The following is a 22,420-nucleotide window of genomic DNA, read 5'->3' as shown; positions in this document are numbered from 1 at the left end:
GTTCAGCCGCAGCCCGTCACGCTGCGTCGTGGTCCCGGAGCTCCACGGCCTCGGAGCTCGCATACCCAGCGACCTGGAAGAGTGGCTCGACCTGCGGCGAGCAGAGACGCCGTGCACCGGCGATGGGCGTGGTTGGAGCGTGCGTCCTCTGCGCGGAGCCAGGCCTGAGACTGTTCCTGTTCAACCGGATCACATGGATCCGGTGGAAAGTTAAGTTAAAAGTTTGACAGAGGACTAAAACACAGAAGCACCAACAGGCCTGTTCACCAAATACAGTCAATAATAAAGCAAGAATCTGATTATATATTAATAATGATTTATCTCCAAAACTACACAGTTTCTCAGTTTAAATAAAGTTTTCTCTTTAAATGTAAATGAAACATGAATGTGATGTGATCACAAAAGCCAAAGGGAACACATCAGGAGATTAGACAAAAACATGCCATGCTGAAAAAAAATTAAAAACCCTAAATGTTAACTTTACCAAACAAAAATACATTTTACTACATTTAATTCTTATTAACTAATCCCAACTGAAAAAGACAATCAAGCCTCAAGTAAACGTAGATGTTAATGTTTACCTGTGTTTCTCTGGACGTTGTGGTTCATGTCTTGAACTGGATGGACTGACGAGTTAAGATCAGGTGACATGACTGAAAACATGTTTGCGAGGAAGTTGAAACATTGATATTTGATATTTGATGCTCATGATCCAGTTTATGGCAAAGTCAACGTCCCCTTTCCTGGTCTGAACACGGGGCATCGCAGTACGAACTGTTGGCGGCATGTGCACGATGCATTTTATTAACACATGCACATTTATTCTTCTTTTTTTTTACTTATTTATCTAAATCCCACAGAGAAACACCACTTCATTCTGTCTGCATTACAGTTGTATGTATGTCAGAATGACGATAAAGCTTAATTTGATTGATTTATATCAGCATCAGTGCAGAACTTAAACATTTCTGCTGACAGAAACTGAGGCTCTGGCATCACTGATCATGAAGCAGGCAAATAAACCACCTGGTTGTCCCCTCATCCATCACAGGATCTGGTCCACGTCTCCGCTGTCCTGCTCCAACGACAGCTGTACTATGTAGAACTTAAGGAAGACCAGTACTAGAAAATTACTAAAATGAAGCATGTTAGTATTTCTTTTTTGTTAAATTAGACTCTTCCCTTTCAGAAAATATTTGAGGTATATTTAGTACTACGTCTTTTTTTGGTCTTCCGGATGGTTATATGTGTTGAGAAGAGGTGCAGTTCCCTCACTGATGCTCAAAGGCAGCATCTAAAAAGGGGTATGTTTTGTGGAGTGAGTTTTCCACATTTTCATTAAACATCACCAAGTTAGACCTTATATTTACTTATATATCTTACAGAAATAGATAATGTGAGTCAAAGGTTAATAAAACTGTCCATGCTTTTCTCTTAAGGATGCCATCAACCCATAACCACTGTTTCTGAGCTCAGATGTGAGCTCTTGTTCTACTTGAAGACATCCGGACGCCTCTGATCTCTGTCTTTTTCCTCAGAAAGATTGAAAGTTATCACACGAAGGTCCTGATGAACGTACAACCATCTTCAAAGTGGCCTTTATTGAAGATGGTGGCTGGGACTGTAACTCCCGCCCATGCATAATCACTAAGAAAACACCCCAAACATGTATGCATCCCAAAGTATGGCTTACAATCAAATCTGCCTCCATTCAGCTCTGACATGATCACATAAAACCCCAAGCAGTCTTTCTTTGTTTAAAGCAAATTTTTTCGTCGCTCATTTGCTGAAATATTTTACGTGCCAAAATCTGTCTTTGCTTTACTTCTCCGTATAGAGTATGCCAGGAGTGCAATTAAAAGGTACAAATATTTACTTTGAGAGATAATTATATGTTGGCTCGAGCTCAAAGTTACCTGCAGGCGTACGGCATGCCCGTTTCTGTCGGGGTGGGGAACGGAGCAGCAGCTGACGGTGGCGAGTTAAATGTTGTCCAAATATATGCAAACAGAGGAAAATTGTGGAGAAATGTTGAGAGTTCATCTAATATTTAATGCCTCATTTGGGGAGATGGTGATACGGAAATATTTCACTGGAGAACGTACTTTAAAGTAAGAAGCATTAATAGAAATAATTAAGGAAAACAAATAAAGCAGAGAAATCAGTAGAGTAGCAGCTTCTTCAGTCCTCTATCAGTGTCTACACAGGTTGTGTCCAGGCACAGAACTGTGAGTTGGTCTTTTGCATTTTGGCAGCGCTCAAAACCAAACGTAAGATCACTGTAGTCGCGTTTGTAAAACAGAGGAAAGCCACAAACACTTTGAAGTCTGAACTGAATGCCGTCGGATTAATGCGAACCCTGCAGGAGCACGAGGACAAACGTGCAATGGTGCATAATTTAACATTTACTGTCATTTGCACAAAGAACATCACTTAATAAAACATGAAATATCCTGAATTTGAGTAGATTCTTAAGATTTTTAAGTGGTCGAGGAGCTTCTCGCAGTCATTTCTTCTCAACTGTACAATCAAAATAATGAGAATAATGAAATCATGCATGGCCACTGTGCATGTAGAAGATCTCTAGACATATAAAATAAAAGCAACGGTTTCTTACTGTCTTAAAAGTAAATCAGTAAGGAACACTGAGATAATGGACAGCTATGTTTGAATGACAGAAGGCCTTCACTTTAACAGGCAAAGCCACCAATGCTGCATATTCATTGTTCGAGAGGAGCTATCGACTTCTTGTTAAAAAGTAAAGAATCCAGTTCGGATTGTGCGACTTTCTTGAAACAAGAGTTTTGACGCTTTAAACGAAAACGAGGGAATCATTTCACACCCGGCGCTAACGGTCCAAGCCTCTTTGTGTTCCCAGTCAGAAATCCAGTTAGCTGTTGGACCGCTCTGTGTGGCTATTCTACCTAATACCCCCGCTATCTGGTTAGCCAGATTCTCCTTCCTATTGTTTCGGGTCTTAGGATCCCCTCTGAGAAAGCCTGTTACACCTCAAATGTTATCCTGCAGGCTAGCCGACAGACAGTTTGGTGGGATAAGGAAGCCATTTTCTGAATCCTTACCTCGTTATTTTTCAAGGTGACGAGAAGGAGTTTGAATGTCAGTGTTAGCACTTGTACTTGTACGACTAATTCATGAAGCTCTACTGAATTTTCAGGATGAGTCCGTCTAGGGAGCTGTTCATGTCTAAAACTAAATAAACTATCTTAGTTCCCGTTAACATGTCTGCCTCTTTCCTGACAGATATTCCGAGGAGAGCTGAGGAGGAAAGCCTGCGTCCTGACTGGACTGTCTGTTTCTGAGAACCGGCTGAGTGATTTAAATTAGATTTGCTATTTGGCATCAGGGCACAACAAGAAGCTACTGATCTGTGGATTCACTTTCCTGTGGAAGACGACATTCAAAGTGAGCAGGCCTCAGAACTTTAGATGATATTATAAATAAAACCGCTGTGCTATTTTAGGTTTCATCGCTCGCTAAATTGCGTTGAGCAAAAGTAAAGGGGTGTACACGCAGAAAGAGATTAGCAGCAACGTGACGGCAAGACAGAAAAAACAACCAACAATGGTGATGTGGTTGAGACGACAACAAATGGCTGCGGCTGATACAGTTGATTGGCATGACTCAAACACAAGAGTTACCAAAACCACCACAACCACCAGGCTGATAGCGGGCTCGGGGCTTCGGGGCAACCCAGATGGAGCGGCAGCATCGTTGGCGGTATTTTCCTTTCAACTAGAGAACGATGACTGCGAGAAGAGCGAGCTCCGTCCACACACTCTGTCCAGAAAATATACGATATTTAATATAAGACAGTTACAGAGGCAACCAGAGCCTGGAGCGTCCGCTAGAGATGGACCATTAATGACTGAGAGATCTCCATGACAACTGAGTCACCTCTATTTAGTTAAGACTTTGTGAGATGCTGAATGCTTGCAAACAAGACAGTAAATTCACCTCATTTTAAGATTTTTTACCTGAAATAACTATTTTCAGGGTCAAGAATGAAGCCCAGTTTAACTGAGTTTGTTAAACTAATGTCTTATATCAATACATTGCCAACTAACACCACTGTCTTAAACTCTCATGTAACATCGTCAGCTTTATGTTGTGCTTGTTTCATGAGTTTCTACATGTTGCTGCAGTCACTATGGGATAAATCAAAGGATGATCTTATCTTATCTGATCTTATCTGATCTCATCTCATCTGATCTCATCTCTTCTTATCTTTCTATCTGGTTCGCCTCAAGCAGATAGGTCCTCTCATGTGAGCTGGATTCTGATTCTCAAGGTTTCCTTTTCCAAGAAAGTTTTTTCTTGCTGCTGTCACCAAAAAAACGTGAAGAACAGCACAAGGTGTTGACCTGGCCTCCAAATTCACTAGATCCCAAACTGATTAAGTATCTGTGGGATGATCCACAGACTACCATCCCCTCAAAGGCCCACACCAGACACCACAGGACACCCTCAGAAAGCCCATGTCCATTCTCTGAGGAGTCACCACAAGGGAGATCTACAAGATATTAGGAATGTGGTCATAATGTTATGCCTGCAAAAAGAAACGAGCAATAAGATAATTAATTTTCTACAGCAAGAGGGACATATGTTCTACTACATGGCTGTCGGATGCATAGCTGACTGCTCATCTTCCTCTATATCCGATGAAAATAGTTATGTATATATAGTTTTGCATCGCTTCAAGCGAGAATGATTAATTATGCCAGAAAATTCTCCATCTTAGCTCTTGTTTGTGCCGATGGTCACTGCCAGAAACGTGTCACTTGTCAAAGACATCACAGCTGACGGGCCCGTGAATGCTGCGTGTCATCTCATTCTGTTAAAGCTCGCTGCAATATTATTAATGTTGACAACGTATCTGACAAACACAGAGGATTCTGTCATTAGCGGCCGCTAATTCGTGCATAATGAAATACGACAAGGATTATTCTAATTTTCCTGCACAGTAATTCACGGGGGGTCTGTGGAAGTTTGCGTGGGTTTTTTTTTTTCTTTTTGGTTCCCGTCGAGCATATCGTGGAGTCGTAATGAGATTAAACGAGTGCGGTTAGCTTAGCACATGTCAATATGCTCATGGATATGGTGGGAGCACATTAAACAATTTGCCACGCATGTGCATCACTCAGTTTAATGGAAATTAACAGGAAAACAAAAAAACAAGTGGTGAATATACAAAAGCTAATGTTTTTTATTAGTTATTTTAGTGTTTTGTTGCAGCTCTGACGTGGATCAGCCGAGGCCGCATGCCAGCGTGTTTCATTAATCTGGTTAGCGAAACAGATCGCAAACAATTCCTCACGCCTTCTCGAGTGTACGTGTATGTTTGTCTGCACGTGTCTCATCTCCAAGATGCCAGAACTGTATTGTGCTATCTCTGTCAGACTCATTTTAAGGTTGATTAATAGAATTATGATAGAAATAAGCTTGGAAATCACATCTAATACTCTGACAGGACAAATGATAAGAGATGCAGCTCTTTATGTTTACTCTGGTCTGTTTTTTTTTTTGTTGTTTTTTACCAGCATAGAGAGTCAAACAGGCCAAAGCAATCAATTAAAGATTTAACACTGTTTCACAGCAGCTTAAGTGTACCAACAAAAGATGGCGCGCCGCTTCCAACAAGACAGATGAAATGTTTACATGGCAAATGAGCTGGTTCTAAAAAAGAAAATATTTGCTATAAACAGACATAATAGTGAAATAATAATCATGATAATTAAATGTTTTATCGTAAATTTGTGGTGCGATTAATGTCATGACTAATGAATACTAATGATGAGAGCAACAACACACAGAGTAAAGTTGTTAGTAACACAAAGCCAAACTAAAATAAAAACCAATTAATGCAATGTAATTACAGCCCCTATACTTTACTGTTGATTTTTTTACTAAATCAGTTTATGCCAGTCAACGTCATGTGTGTATGTGTGTACAATGTTCTGATTGAAAATGTACTCAATAGTGTTGCTTTTCCCAGAGGTGAAAATCCAATTTCTCTTCTTTGGTGTATCTTGGTGCACATGACCAACTTGATAAAGAAATAATTTAGTATACTGAAAAATAAATAGCAGGGGGCCAGGTGTTGCTTTTCGAATGGGTGCACTTGCAGGAACTGCTAACTGGCCTCCAGCAAATTCTTAAAATAACAGCCAAGACAGCACTCTGAAAAGACTTAATTTACAAATTAGGTCAAGTGTTTTTGGAGTGGGTCCTTCTCACAATTATTGTATTGAAATAGAAGTCAGAGCGTCACACCGTCTCAGCTCCTGGAATCAGCACAGTTTTCCTCCCCATTTAAAACCAACAGGACCCTCAAGCAGCCTCAGACCATCTCAGAACCTCCTCTGTCTCCACTGTGATGGTCCATGCACATCAGTTAAGTCAGGTCAACACCTTGTGCTGTTTTCATGTTTTTTTTTAGTTGTTCTGGTGCTTGGTCTGGTCTAGGTGGGGGCTACATGTCTAAGTAATGTCTAGTACCAATGAATGCCAGGTCCAGAAGTTTCCCAGCAGAACAATGAACTGTCACAAGATGGTCAATATTATTCACCTCTCCTGTCAGTGGTCCTAATGTTGTGGCTGATTGGTGTATACTACAACTATATATAATTTTAGCAACATAATTTGCGACATGAATAAATGAAGTGCAGATAGTGTTGTTCTCAGTAGTTAGGTCAACTAGCAGATCAAATACTGGCGCAGATAAGCTTCAGATTTAACATACTGCTTCCTTTGAGTTCTTCTATTAATGCTGAGATATGCACGGCCTCTAAGGAAGCAAAGCTCAAGCTGAATGCTGAGTCTGTTCATTCAGCAGTCAGCAGCCGACTCCCACGTCCATGTAAACAAGAAATAAACACGACTGTGCTGTAATGCTCCAGATGCATTGAAATAAGTGTCAGCCTGGCAAAGACAAACAAATTTATTTTGGGAATTTCTTTTTACTTCATGATGAGATTATTGAGAACGGTTATGTGAAAAAATAGAGATTCTTGCATTATGTTTTTTTTTTTTTTTTTAATCACTACATGGGTTGAATACGATTCATTTTGTAAAAAAAAAAAAAGAAATAATTAATCAAACAAAACATTTTTGATCTACAGAGATTTCAGTGGGCAGCCGAGTCAGACAGAAAAACTGACTGCAGTGAGGAAACATTGTGCCAGTAGAAAATTCTTGAGTATTACATCGCTTTGATTTCCTTGAGTACGTCACGGAACAACTCGACACAAACCTCGCCTCTCGGGTTCTTCATGGATGCCAGCTTCCAGGCCTCCTCAAACGTCTCCTCAGAAATAATCACACCAACGTTACTGAAGATCTCTGCAATCTGTGATAAAGAGGTTGGAAGGTGTCCGTATTATAGCAGGTGTCATATTATATCCTGTATGTAATGAAGAACTTGAGGGTATTTAATAAAACTGTTTTTCAGAACATTAGGAAACGTTTTGTCAATTTATCCTGTTAGATTTGTGAGCAATCTTGTAGTTATTAAAGTGAACTTGAGCTTTCACGACCAAATTAAAATCAGTTCATCCTGAATCTAATTGAACGTTTGTGCTAAATTTAAAGAAATCCCCTCAAGGTGTTCCTGTGATACTGGAATAAGTAGAGAAAGAGATCATTAATGGTATTAATAACACCTGTGCATTGCTGTTATGGCAACTGGTTATGCTATGGCAAAGGTCGGTGCGGTGATGGACAGAAGAGTAACGGTGACGTTGTCATACATGTCACCTGAGTGCAGGGGAGTTGATTTAATTTACAACAAAATGGCTATGATCAGTTGAAGGACTATCCCATTATGTGCAAGGGTTAATTTTTTTCTCTCTGTATCGGTTAGAACACGCCCCATTAAGAAATCCAGATGGCATGTTACCAGATTCAGATTCTGATAAGAAATACGTCATGCTAGTGTCACTCCTGATCTCATGCGCAAGGCGTACCTCTTTCTTGGTGCGAGGACAGAAGAAGTGTTCCTCGTGAACGCCTCGGAGGGCGTGAACCGACGGATGCAGAAGATCTGCAGCTGTGGACGTATCACCGTAGTTATTAGTGTCACTGACTCTTTTGAGGCGTGGAGCTGGAAGGTCGCGGCGCACACTTGGGATCCCGCATGTGCGACCGTCTATGTAAACAGAGATGAAAGGAGATGGGAGTTCATCAAAGTTACATAACCACTGATAACGTAAGTGGATGTCAGTCAAAATGCAGATGCCCTCAAGGCCTATAATGCACGTTTGGTTCACCTGTTTACCCCTGTTACTGTACAGTGTATATTTAGGCTCCAAATAAACTACTGTATTTTGACCCTCATACATCTCATCTGTGTATTAAACATGTGTTCAAAATGTGAAATAGTGACACTACACTCATTTTAACTTCTACCTCCCTCAGTCCTGAGAACACACTGACCACTGTGTGATAATGTGCATCCCTTTATAGTAGTAGTATAGTCATGACAAACATTTCCTCCTGACTTACTTGATGTGCCCAGACCATTACTGACAGCCCCGATGAGGGAGGAGGACGTCTTGAAGTGATCTGGGGCTGCTTTCGGTCGCCTCAGGGTCCTGATGGTCTTCAGTGAGCTGCCTGGCTCGATGGGCTCCAGGTCCTCAGGTTTAATCAAGGCCTCAGAGGGAGGAAGCTGCTCTGATTCCATGTTGACAGGAGCTGAGTTGGTGAGACGCTCTACAGGCGACAAAGGAGAATTAGCCGGCACGTGTCACAATTGTTATGACTTGAAAAACCTCCTTATTTTAAGATTTGCATTGTGTTGGTGTACTGAAATACCCTAAAATTGTGCATTTGGAAAAAAAAAATACCTGACCAGACAAGAACCCAGCGCATAAAAATGTCAATGTGAAGCAGAGCAGTTCTAATTTAAGTTCACAATTTAAAGTAAATACACTGACGGAGGCCTTTAACTGACCGTTTATCATAATGCGTTGTTCTCGACTGTTGATGGGCATCTTGCCCTTCCAGTTGAGGAAGTTAGCAAACTCCACAAAGTTAATAAGTCCATCCTTGTCTGTGTCACAGTAATCCATCAGGTCATCCAGGACCGGCCCGCTCACGTCTAGCTGGAACTGACGGCACACTGCCTGCAGGTCCTCTCTGTCAATCATTCCCTTACCCTTCTAGAAAGTTACACAAACAGATTGCTGAAGTTTAAGCAATTGGAGTATGTGCGATAATGTGAAAGGAGATTCGTAGAAGCAATGTTGATTTATGACTTGTAAACACAGGTTCAAAGCCCTTGCCTTAGCTTAAACCCTGCAATTGGTCTTATTGACTTCATGCATAGTGACTTATCAAACACAGGTGTGACTAATACCTTCTTTTCTTCTTTTATGACCGTGCCATGTTGACTTTGTACATGAACACATTCCAACATTAAGCGTCACTATTTTTTCATCTGATGAGTCAAATCGTCTGTAGATTAAAACTACATGTTGCTCCGCCTGAAGTGATTCAGTTCACACCTTGTCATAATGTCTGAACGCCTTCAACAAGGAGGGGAAGTTGTGGAAGTTGGCCTTCTTGAGGTGGTGTCTCACTGCATTCACCAGGCTCCGGTGTCTGTCTCGGCCTCTCACGTACTGCCCTGGCTCCGTGGAGTGGATAATACCTCCGACACCTGTGGAAAAAGCGGGCAAAATGTTATTTGCTATTTTTTGGATGCAATATATCTTATGTTTATATATACTGTAACATGGAAATACATTTTTACATGAACTTTACCATATTCATCCACTGGCAAAATAATTCCAAATGTGACATCAGGTGGAGCATTAAAGGTGTTTCTTCTCCTGTAAAGATGCGTTTAAAGAGCAATTCAAGTTAAACATTAGTTAGAAAGTTATCGTCAGAGGTCACAGAATTGGTTCAGAGTGACACGAACTTACAGGTTGTTGGTTTTGCCAATTAGCTGCGCCATCTTTTCCTTGTTCCCAGATCTCTTCCAAACTGTCTTTGGATTGTAAAACCTTTGGCAAAATAATGAGTGCAACTTCATGTATGAATCTATTCACTACATTAAATACACACTGAACAAATACATGGTGTTGTGGAATTAAGAACTAAACAATCAGATCTGTTCCCTCTTACTTTCTTGTCTCCCCTAGCCAGTGGAGAGTTTTGCCAAGGTTTCGGCCGTCATTGAAATGAGGTGTGAGGATCCCGAACCTGCTGTCTTTACTGTAGTGACACCAGTCATACTTCCTGTCAATTTGTTCACCTGAAGTGGAGCAAGATAGCGATATTGTCTTATTTCCAAACAATAAATGAAAAAGAATAACAATGCTAAGAACCTTGTGCATTTTATAATAATTTCCATTCTCCTTACCAACAAAATAGCCATTGTGGCTGCGGACGTAGATGTCATGTCCCTCTTGAGCTTCCTTCTCTAGCTCCTCTGCTGTTTTGGAGGGATTAATAAGCTCACGCACGCCTGAACCTATATAAAAGGAACATTTAACTACATCAATTCTTGTTCTTTATTAACTTAAGCTGTATTATACATTTAGATGTATTAGTAAATGGGTATAAAGGGGTCATGTTACAGAAGTTATGGCTTGCCAGACTTTTCATATCTGCTGTGACCTTATTTGATGTTTATACACACCTTTAATTGTTTTCACACCAAATGTAGTTTTGTCATTGCACCAGGTGGGAAGTTCAGCGTGCTGATCACATGATCTGCCTAACGGTGCTTTCTTGCTTGAAGCATACACAGATTCACTGACTTCTTGCAACTTCTCTTGGAACAGGGTCTTTTGGGGAGGATTTAGGAGGCTTCCACTCTGTTGGATTTCAAGTAAAAGTAAATCATATATTTTCATATTCTGATTCTGACACTGAAGGTAAACTTCTCCTGTTGTACTCACAGTGAGGGATGACTTTGTGGTCACACCGTGAACAAGAGTGCTTGCAACATCTGGGTCATTTGCCTTCCCTTGGTGTAGTCTGATGGCTCCTGGTCCGGGTTGGTTGCTGTTGCGGAATTTTCTTACAACAGGAGGAGTCGGGGTCTGGAAAGCAGAAATTTAGAGGCAAACACTTTTTTTTTTATTTCTAAGAACCAAGAGACAACAGATATGAAAAAATCAGCACATAGTTAAATATGGACTTACACATGGCTCTTCTTGTAAGCAGGTCTTAGCCCTGTCTCCTATAGGTATTAGTTTCCCAGCCTGGTGTTAAATTTAAAAATAAACAAACAAACAAACAAAAAACAACAACAATAAAACAAAAGTATCTACCAAGTCAAATGTCAGCCAAAACACAACCTTGGAAAAAAGTAGCATTAAGCTAACACACAGCGTTAGCTAGCTAGTTATCTAAAGGTTGACTCACCCTCGGTATGTTTTGGCTTTTATCTGCACTTTTAACTTTAAAAGATGCAATTCCCTCAGTCAAATTCATCTTGAAGCACCAAATGAAACCGACTGCTATAATTAATATGCCTAAAAGTTAGCTATCTGGGAAAAGTTTGCAACATTAAAGAAGTTTTAACGGAGAGAAATTCCTGTATGCGCCGATGAGTTGCGCACCTGTTTGAGTTCCGTTGCCTAGCAACAACGGGCACGGACTGAATGTAAAATACACGTTCTTTATTTATTTATTTATTTTTTTTCAAGTTGAATATTAAATTGTGCAAGTATATACAAGGGCTGACATGTGTATGACTAAGTTATACAAATTAAAAATATATATATTAAAATAATTATCCAACTCGAACGAACGTCAAATTTAAAGCAGATTTGACGTTCGTTTTTTTTTTTCCTGTACTTTTGTAGGTTTTTGGAAACACTTTCCGATAATTTAGGAATAACTCCTAACGTGTGATTGGTCCGACGCATTGATACGCAGGCGGATTGTCAATTCCAGTCATACGATCTGTCATCATCCTCCGTACAATGCGAAAAGGGAAGTTGAAAGAAGTGGGAGAGGGAGATCGCGGAGCCGTATGAAACCTACGGCAGCTGGCTGGATACTCGACACACTGTGGAACAGACACTGAAGTGCTACAGACATTGTCCCGGAGACATCGTTTACATTAACTAGGTCCCTCTTTTTTGGTAGGTGAGTAGCTAATTTCAGCTGAAGCTAGCTAACGGCTGTCCGGAGGGGCTCCTCCCGATGCGGCCGCAGCTAAACAACATTTGCTCGCTGTGTTAGCCTGCCAGCGTCTCATTATCTGGCTAGCCACTGTTAGCTAGCCGACACTGGAAGGGCCGTGCTAGCTAGCATAGCAAGCTAACGTTATACAGCCGGTAAATCCGAACGAGTCGTCATGTATTTACACTAACACATAAACGGTTACCTATATTCAACGTAACACTCAGACGTGGCTCTACACACACGACTGGTTCACTAATTTACCGTCATGTAGCTAACGTCAGCTAGCTGTCATTAGCTGTACACACCCAAACCTGCATCATCTTGAGTTTGGGCATTCTCAAACGTTACATAAACCTTTTAGATGTAGTGTGAACGGTGTTGTCGTGTACAGTGCGGTGTGAAATTCAAACAGTATACCGGAGGTTTAATCGTGCTTCATCACATGGCAGAGATTGTTTCTGGACCAAACGTTTTTTGGAACTTACGAGCTAGCTGTGTTGCTAACGCTAGCAGTTGTTACTCTGCTAATTCGAGTCAGTCACCAACAACATAACAGGTTATTTGTGGTTATCTGTGTGTCGTAACGCGATTTCGACCATGTTGACAGCAATTATTTTGGGAATTCGTTAGTGTGTGTGTGTGTTTACTCGGTTGGTTGTTCACTGACACTGATCTGATGTTGTTGTTGTTGTTGTTGTCTGCTTATTGGCATTGATTGCGTTATTCTCTCCCTCCTCTTTAAACTACGGGGAAAGAAAAACTGTAACTTAACCTTGGAAAGGTTTTCTCACACATGTGCTCAGTCTTGTGTCATAATCCCCTTTGTAACACCCTGCCTCACATAGCTCTAAAGCCACCCACACAAGTTGCCAGTGGTTTGTTGTTGTTAGTCGCACCAGTTGGCCAACTTATATTTTGTGGTTGCAGTTCAACTGGTCCAGGTCAGGAACTTTGCAGTTTAGATTTTCAAACATCTAGGTTTGTTGTTTTTTTCTAAATAAATAAATAAATAAAAGGCAAATGTTTGAGTTTACTTCCGTTCTAAATAACTGGTGGGGGGTTTAGGTTTAGATCAGGGAAAGTCTGTGTGTAGCGCCCACCTGAAACTCACATGACTAGGGTCTCAAGCAACTGAGTGATACTCACTTTCAACGCATTCAGATAAACCTGAACGATCGACGTGAGCCGAGACACAGTTCATCAACAACTTAACAAACAAGCTCTTAAAGTCTGTCACCGGAAAAGTTTCGCCTCAAATCAGGGCTTTCTGGCTCTTAATAGGATGTTCATGTGCACTAATTAGGCAAAAACAGAACAGCGCTCAAATTAATCTGAAAAATGCCTCTAATTGCATGTGAATATTCCTTTCCTTTTCTAGTCACGCGAGTTTCTGATGAGTAACAGCCTCAGAAGTGCTTATTTAAACCCCTGCTCCTCTCCAGTCCTTCAGAACTGAAGAAGCTGCTTGGATGTATTCAAGAAACTCTACAAGTCCAGTTGCCTTTCTTAAGTGTTTTTTTGGATAAACCATGAGAACCTTCACATATTCCTTTCCAGTGTTTAACACCCTAGCCACGTGAGCTTCAGGTGGGCACCACCCACAGATTTTCCAAATAAAGACTTAAACTCCCCACCTGTCATTTAGAATACGAACCCAGAAGTTTAAATTTTCTTCTGTTATATCTGCCTGTCATGCAGAAAATTGACTTTCACCATCTGCCAAACACTAGTTTGATTTTGCCAAACCTGTTGTCACAGCTAGTCACTATAGCAAACAACAGACTATTGTTTGGAGTGGTAATGGGAACCTAAAACCTGTAGTCAGTTTCCCTTCACATTCGTCATCTGTGACATTTTGATCTCTCCATTTCACAAAAGACCGTTAAATATAAAATGTTAGTTTCCATGACGCCCTCAGCGTTTTAATCTGGGATTTCTGAGATCTGGAGTTGAGTTAACATGCAACTATAATGTTTATCTGGTGTAGGGATTTAGGAGATGTAAACGTTTTGATGTCATGGTTTTAGAAAAGTCGTGTAGGTCAAGAAGTTTGTGGCCGTCAACAAATATAAAAAAGGTTTAATTATCTAATAAACACACCAACATTTTATCAGAATTATATTCTAGAAATAACTGAGTGTGCTTCTTTCTCCTTCTGCTCAGGTATTTTCTACGGTTTTTCACAGTCCATCAGCCTCCAGGTGAAGAGACCACACAGTGTGACATGGCAAGTAGAGGCGGAGCCACACGACCCAACGGGCCAAACGCCGGCAACAAGATCTGCCAGTTCAAACTTGTGCTTTTAGGAGAGTCAGCGGTGGGGAAGTCGAGTCTCGTCCTTCGTTTCGTCAAGGGTCAGTTTCACGAATTCCAGGAGAGCACAATCGGAGGTAGGTTTCTTCAAGCGCTGCAGCCTCTTTTTTCTGCGAGTAGACCTGTATGCACTGATTGATTACCTGCAATAGCCAGACTCGGTTTTAATCAGAATATGAGTCTGGTAACACACCATTTAGATTTCATTATGGGCCGTGTTTCAACCGATACAGAGAAAAAAATACCCCTGCACACAACTGGACAGTCCTGCAACTAATCAGAGCCATTTCTGAACAAATTCAACGTGAAGCTTTTTTTCCCAAAGCTTTTTTCCAAACAGAGCGACTCCAGATCGACTTTTCCCCTCGAAACTGTTACTGGCTGGGGGAAATTTACTTCCAGGCTAGTGACTGATGATAACAATGACAATAAATAACATTCTTGTCACGGCAACATCTTGCAAAGAATCACACAGTGGAATAAGTACAGCATTTATGTGTCGTTGTCAAATAGCTGTCACAACAGATTATAAAATGTGACTATAAAAATCATCGTTTATGGAGTTGGAGGTTATAAAATGATAAAAGAAAGAAAGGAAGAAAAGAAAGAGATAAAGAACTTAGTATAAATAGCAACTAAGTGAAGAAATGATTGGAAGTTCCCTCCTAGTTCCTGGTGTTTAGTCTCTACATAATCTTAACCCTTATTACCCTGCGGCAAATGTACTCCTTACTGGCAACTGTTTTGGTGGAATCACATTCCACCCATTCCATTCTACTTTCAGAGTCACCTTAAGCCCAAATGAGGAGACGTGTAAAAGAATTAATCGCTGGTTAATCTGTCACCAGGTGATAAGGCCAGAACAAGGCACAGGTAGAGCTAAAAGTCATAATTTATATTATGACGACATGTCGTTGCTCTCTGCGAGGCTGTTAGTAGTAAGCAAAAGTTTTAAAAAAGTGTGTGTAAGTGAATACCGCCCTACTTTTTGCTCAACACCCGATAGTATAAACACAGGTGTCAAACATACGGTCCGCGGGCCAAAAGTGGCCTGCCAGAGGGTCTAAACTGGCCCGCAACATGAATTTGCAAAGGGATACTGCAATTCTTCAACGAAAATAACTGCTACTCCTAATTTGTCCACTGTTTTAGTAAGAGAAGTGGACAGAAAACACAGCACTGAGACTCAGGACTAAACAGCAGACACCAATGTGCCCAAATTGCCCTTGTTTGTCTTAAGAAATTTCATTGTCTGTAAACATTCTCTTAATTTACTTTATTCTTTGCACTAAAATAAATGGAAAAAGTCTGTAGTTGTTGTTACTTACAGGTTATTATTCTGTTATGTTACTGGTTCGGCCCCCTTGAGATCAAATTGTGCTGTATGTGGCCCCCGGACTTCAATGAGTTCAACACCCATTGTATAAAAGATGTTTGATATTAACCAGGGGCCCTTATCTCAGGTTTGGACTAATTCAACCAGATAATCCTCTTGTGCGTTTGCAGCACTGGCCCCTAACACCTTCCCTGAAACACATTTTGTGCAGCTCAGCTTGTCATTGGTTCATCTGCTTTGTGCCCCCCCCCCCCCCCCCTGCAGCTGCCTTCCTGACTCAGACAGTATGTTTGGACGACACGACGGTCAAGTTCGAAATCTGGGACACAGCCGGCCAGGAGCGCTACCACAGTCTGGCCCCCATGTACTACAGAGGCGCCCAGGCTGCCATCGTGGTCTACGATATCACAAATGAGGTGAGCCAGGGTTTTTTTTTTTTTTTTTTTGGTTTTTTCCCCCGCTACCTGCGCTGCTTTCACTCTTACCCCCGCTAGCTCGCACTGTGTCGCCGCTACAAGGTGAGGAAACAGAGGAGGGGGGTTTCCGCCTTAAAGTGACTTGGTAGCGGTCGAGCTAAAAACAGAAACGTGTTCTGGTATCTTGACACATCAAGAGATGAGTCAGCACTCAAACAACGCTGTGTTTTGTTAAGGGTTTATAGATAGATAAGAGGTTACACATCAAAAGTGTATCAGATTACAAAGAGGACATAGTGGAGTTGGCATTGTTCACCCGGACGCAGTTTATTAAGTGTATTAAATTCACTCACATAGGATGTTTAATGACAGTTTAATGTCAACATTACCATCAGCTCTGAGCTTCCCTCCCTGACAGAACCAGCAAAACATTTAAAAAGACCCTTTTTTAACTACAGTTTGTGATATTTTAAAAGCAAGATAACTCGGCTTCGCATATGTAGGACACACAATGCCGCTGCACTGTTTTTATACATTTAATATTTAGTCAAAAGCCTCATTTTAAATGATTCTCCTCGGCCTCCATCTAAAGAATAACCGTCTGTTATCCTCATCATTCCATCACATGACTTCTATTGTTATTTTCACTAACTGACTCACCCTTCACCCCCGTCTCTCTCTCTCTCTTTTCTGTTCGCCAGGAGTCATTTGTACGGGCGAAGAATTGGGTTAAAGAGCTTCAGAGACAAGCCAGTCCAAATATTGTAATAGCCCTGGCTGGGAACAAGGCTGATCTCGCAAGCAAGAGAGCGCTGGACTTCCAGGTTTGTCTTCTTAAGAAATAATAAATAAACTTGAGGATGAGCACAGAAATCATCTGAAATAAGTTTGTTTTGCGTTGAGGAGAGCATCAACACATTCCTAGAGTGGTTGTTTTCAGAAAAGCCTCCTCTGTGGGATCAGGCCGCCATCCTGTAGACTGCTCGGAGCATTCCTGCTTCCTCTGGTTTATTTGTTTTGTCCGTTCAAACTGCGAATTACCCAGTACTTTGTTTCGTTGAATGATTTCCTGATGTCGGTTTAACCTCCGCAGGATGCACAGTCGTACGCGGACGACAACAGCTTGCTTTTCATGGAAACCTCGGCAAAGACTTCTATGAACGTGAATGAGATTTTCATGGCCATCGGTGAGTGACTCCACTGTGACAACACACGAATCAAAGCAGCCCTAACTCTGTGTCTTCTCTGCTGAGGTGTCCTTGAGCGTCCGATAAGAGACGCCGTCAGGAACTGTCACTGGGTCCCACATCAGGCAACATTGTCATTTCAGTGAAAGTCAATGATAGCACGAGATCATCAGCTTAACTGTTTACATGGACACTGAATTAAATATTGTTTTTGATTAGATTCAATTTTATTGTCACTGCATATACGACAGGTACACACAACAAAATAAAGTTTGGCATCTAACTACAAGTGCAAAAAGCAAAAAACGTTCAAAATTAACCCAACAACAAGCTATGACTATTGTATTTAGCATTTTACAATAATATTATACACCGATCAGCCACAACATTATGGACAGGAGAAGTGAATAACATTTAAACCATTTTGTCCAGTGTTCAGCTGGGAAACTTTTGGACCTGGCATTCATTGGTGTGGATGTTACTTAGACATGTAGCACCCACCTAGACCAGACCAGACACCCCCACCCCATAGCAATGACACTCCTTGATGACAGCAGCCATCCCCAGCAGGATGCAGCCTGACACAGACACACACACAAAAACACTTTAGGAACAACTAAAAAAAAAACAGCACAAGGTGTTGACCTGGCCTCCAAATTCACTAGATCCCAAACTGATCAAGTATCTGTGGGATGATCCACAGAGGCCCCTTCCCTCAAAGGCCAGACGCCACAGGACACCCTCAGAAAGGCCCATGTCCATTCTCTGATGAGTCCCCACAAGGGAGGCCTGCACAGTATTAGGAAGGTGGTCATAATGGTACATAAACAGTGTTGCCATTGTTCAGTTTGTCCACCAGAGAGCGCCAGCAAGTTTATCATCTGTTTTCAAACGTCATGTTCAGTAGGTATTTTTGTCTCAGACACAATTAGAGTTTTCATTCTTTAGGTCTTTTCTCATGACGGCGAGCATGCACAGACTGATGAGCCTGATTGACAGCTCCCTCGTTCTCCTGCATTAACAAAGTGTGTCAGGAATAAGCTTTGGGCTTTGGACTATTGGTTGAATAAAATAAACTGTCAAATTCGGTCACATCGTGCTGTGAAGGATTTTAATTGAATAAGTATTGACGATTATTCTGGAAAATGATCAGCTGATTAACTTACAACAATATGGAATAATAATAGCTTTAGCCTTGTTGTCATATCAGTCTCGTTGCTCCTGCTGGGATGCAACATTTACGTGCCTACCTAATCAAAGTCATTGAAGACGTGGACAAGTTGTTGTAGCTTGTCTTATTATTTGGTCCTGTAGAGCATACCTGTCAAACATACGGCCCGGGGGCCAAAACCGGCCCGCAAGAGGGTCTAATCCGGCCCGCGGGATGAATTTGCGAATCGCAAAAATTACATTGAAGACATTAACTGCAATTTTTCCATTAAAAGTAATTGCTATTCCTAGGGTTCACACAGATTTAGTAAGAGTTGTGGACATAACACAACACTGAGACCTAGAACTAAACAGAAATTGCACTTATTTTTCTTAAGAAATGTCCAGTCATTAAACGTAAACATTTTCATAATGTTCTTCTTTGCACTAAAACAAAGGGAAACATTTGGAGTTGTCGTTATTTATAGGTAAACATCGTGTTATTGGTCTGGCCCCCTTGACCTCAAACTGGGCTGTATGTGGCCCCTGAACTAAAATGAGTTTGACGCCCCTGCTGTAGAGGTTTCTTACCTAAACCTCGGTGGCAGCTCATGCGGCCACTTCCAATGATTTCGTGCACACGGCTTCCCGTGCCCTAACCACGAGCTCTCCACTTCATTTGAATGCACCGTTAGCTTATGTGTCGTTCCTGCTGATCCACGACTAATCCCGTTCTCTTTGCCCCTTGCAGCAAAGAAGCTACCCAAGAACGAGCCTCAGGCCGCCGGAGCCAGCAGCGGACGGAACCGAGGGGTGGACCTGACGGAGACGGCTCAGACCTCCGGCCGTGCCTGCTGCAGTAACTAACCCAGCTCTTCCCGCTCATTCATCTTCTACCACCCACATCCACCCCACACACCCACCCACCTACCTACCCCCCCACCCCCAGCCTCTCTGCTCCCCACCCCTCTCAACCGAACAACATCTGGACATCGGGCTCCTTGGCTTCCCAAACCTGACCTTCAACCTCACTCCCCTGGAAATAGCTAAAAGACTCTGTATAGCTGCATTTCTAATACCTTTATTTTTTTTTGTTGATGTTCTCTTTTTTTTTTTTTTTTTTAACTTTTTTTAAGAAGTGTATATCGGTGTATATCGGTATAATGGATGCATGTATCACTACAACGCCTAAAAAAAACACATTTTTATCTCTTATTCAGTTGGAAGACTAACCCTTGTTTTAAGAAGGACGAGCGAGCGAGAGAGAAAACCTCTGAACGTGCGATTATTCCGTTTCGTGTGATTTGCTGATGAGACGGCGTAGCCTCGCCTCACGGTCCCTTGTCGGCGTTGAACGGACGTCGCCTGTAACGGTCTTTTAAGTTGCGCTCACGATCAGATCAAACAAAAAAAAAAAGTTGTTCCCACCTCCAGACGCCTGGTTTCCGCTGAGGGGTGCGCGAACGAAGACGGCGCCGGGGAGAAAGGATCGACCCTCCTCCTTCACGTCCGCCGCACGAGAAGACACGAGCGCTCGCCCGAGGCTCCTCATGGAAAATAAAGTTTAGAAGAAAATGTGCGACAAGAGTGCGTCCCGTCGGCGTCGGAGCGTCAGGAAGCGACACCTTCACGGGACGACTGGCTTTCTAAATTTTTAAAAGAGAAGAGACGAGAAGTAATTTGTGGAAAATAAAAAAAAACATGAAAGACTGTCGAACGTCCTGCTTCGTGCTTCGTTAAACTCCGCTGTGTGTCCGTTCAGGCCTCTAGAATAGAGACAAACACAAATTTGGACTACTATCCATTGTCACAAGTCTTTGTCGGGGTGGGGGGTAAAACAAGAATATACTCTAATGTTGTTAAAGGGTGCAATGTTGTCTCCTTCTTCCTTTAGAACAGCTTGCAGAGCCCCCGAGCTCACCAGGAAATTTGTCTAGAGATTCCGAACAATTGTACAGTTCAATAGAGGTCTTTCTTTTTATTTTAATTTTTTTATTTTTCTTTCTAGACCTTGTCACAAACTGGTCAAAGCCGTGGTGGTCTTTTTAGGTATATGTAGTGTTATTAACAAAATCCCTCTCTGGTGTCTTGTTACTTATTTTTTTTTTTTCTCAGAAATGGTCCATGGTCGTGTTTGAACGGATCTTTTATTGCATTGCACAGTGTTGATCATGTTTTAATTATTGATGACTGCCCTTTCGGTTTATTTTATTTTTTATTTTTTTTCGATTTTATATGACGGACTGTATTGGACTTGCTAACCTACGGCTATGAGCAGGTAGCATAATTAACCCTAACTGGTGGTCTCTCTATCTCTCTCTCTCTATCTATCTCTCTCTGTCTCTTACAGCTCAATGAATTTTAATGATGTAAAACAGCATTACTAGTGACGGGCTGATCAGTTTTGAGTGTCTGAATACAACTTAATAAATCCAATAAAGAGGTCTCTCGCACGCCTTTTTGCTCCCGGTAACACATTTGAATTTTGAAATGACTCGACGCAAGATTATGTTGTTATTCACTGACTGAGCAATCTCTAAAATCGAATCTGCGCAGGTGTTTTTAAGGAACTCCGAGCTCCTGAGGACTGTGATGAGCTAAAGATTAAATGATTGGTGAATGAAAGGAAAATAAAGACGACAGTTTGATTTCTCGACGCCGTTTGTCAAGCGGTAACGGTGCATCCGTGCTGGCATGCTTCATTCTTAGCAGGTCGTTATCTGGATGGGAATGAGTTCTGACCTGGAAGAAATGTGAACCAAATACAAACGTGTTCAATTATATTTCAGTTCGGTTGTGGTTGTGATAATTTAAAATCCCATGATGTCATCTGAATTGCATATAATGGTGGAAAAGATGTTTGAGAAGGGTCAAATCATTGGCATGCATCAAGCAGAGAAAATATCTAAGGAGATTGTAGAAACTACTAAAACTGGGTTAAGAACTGTCCAACGCATTATTAAAAACTGGAAGGATAGTGGAGAACCATCGTCTTTGAGGAAGAAATGTGGAAATCAAATGGAAGAAAAACAACAGTAGAACTCAGGGCTATGTTTAATAGTGAAAGTAAGAGCATTTCCACACGTACAATGTGAAGGGAACTCAAGGGATTGAGACTGAACAGCTGTGTAGCCTCAAGAAAACCACTAATCAGTGAGGCTAACTGGAAAAAAAGCCTTCAATTTGCTGGGGAGCATAAAGATTGGACTCTGGAGCAATGGAAGAAGGTCATGTGGTCTGATGAGTCCAGATTTACCCTGTTCCAGAGTGATGGGGGCATCAGGGTAAGAAGAGAGGCAGATGAAGTGATGCACCCATCATGCCTAGTGTCTACTGTACAAGCCTGTGGGGGCAGTGCTATGATCTGGGGTTGCTGCAGTTGCTCAGGTCTAGGTTCAGCAACATTATGTGCCCAAAGAATGAGGTCAGCTGACTACCTGAATATACTGAATGACCAGGTTATTCCATCAATGGATCATATTCCAAGATGACAATGTCAGGATCCATGGGGCTCAGATTGTGAAAGAGTGGTTCAGGGAGCATGAGACATCATTTTCACACATGGATTGGCCACCACAGAGTCCAGACCTTAACCCCATTGAGGATCTTTGGGATGTGCTGGAGAAGGCTTTGTGCAGTGGTCAGACTCTCCCATCATCAATACAAGATCTTGGTGAAAAGTGAATGCAACACTGGATGGAAATAAATCTGGTGACATTGGAGAAGATTATTGAAACAATGCCACAAAGAATGTGTGCTGTAATCAAAGATAAAGGAGGTCCAACGAAATATTAGAGTGGGTGTGACCTTGTTTTTATTTTTTTTCTGGCCAGGCTGTGTATGTATCATTAATT

General features: G+C 41.6%; 2 protein-coding genes across 3 annotated transcripts; one reads left to right on the top strand and one right to left on the bottom strand.

Moving 5' to 3' along the window:
• Positions 1 to 7,136: 7,136 nt before the first annotated feature.
• Positions 7,137 to 10,382, bottom strand: efhb (EF-hand domain family, member B). The gene is made up of 8 exons (XM_084557981.1): positions 10,150 to 10,382; positions 9,948 to 10,028; positions 9,784 to 9,851; positions 9,525 to 9,679; positions 8,972 to 9,179; positions 8,521 to 8,730; positions 7,983 to 8,164; positions 7,137 to 7,366 (listed from the first exon to the last, which is right to left on the bottom strand). Exons 1-8 carry the CDS (start codon positions 10,359 to 10,361, stop codon positions 7,220 to 7,222), a joined length of 1,263 nt encoding a protein of 420 aa, XP_084414107.1. The 5' UTR covers positions 10,362 to 10,382; the 3' UTR covers positions 7,137 to 7,219.
• Positions 10,383 to 11,943: 1,561 nt separating this feature from the next.
• On the top strand, positions 11,944 to 21,010 carry rab5ab (RAB5A, member RAS oncogene family, b). Of its 2 annotated transcripts, none has more exons than XM_084557983.1 (6): positions 11,944 to 12,126; positions 14,329 to 14,555; positions 16,079 to 16,230; positions 16,932 to 17,054; positions 17,324 to 17,417; positions 19,318 to 21,010. In XM_084557983.1, exons 2-6 carry the CDS (start codon positions 14,390 to 14,392, stop codon positions 19,431 to 19,433), a joined length of 651 nt encoding a protein of 216 aa, XP_084414109.1. In that variant the 5' UTR covers positions 11,944 to 12,126; positions 14,329 to 14,389; the 3' UTR covers positions 19,434 to 21,010. The 2 variants fall into 2 exon arrangements, with proteins under 2 accessions (XP_084414109.1, XP_084414108.1); XM_084557982.1 differs by having other exon boundaries at positions 11,945 to 12,122.
• Positions 21,011 to 22,420: the final 1,410 nt, after the last annotated feature.

The sequence above is a fragment of the Chelon labrosus genome (genome assembly GCF_963514085.1).
Source record: "Chelon labrosus genome assembly, chromosome: 12".
Classification (NCBI taxonomy): domain Eukaryota; kingdom Metazoa; phylum Chordata; class Actinopteri; order Mugiliformes; family Mugilidae; genus Chelon; species Chelon labrosus.
This window is presented reverse-complemented; position numbering and strand designations above follow the sequence as displayed.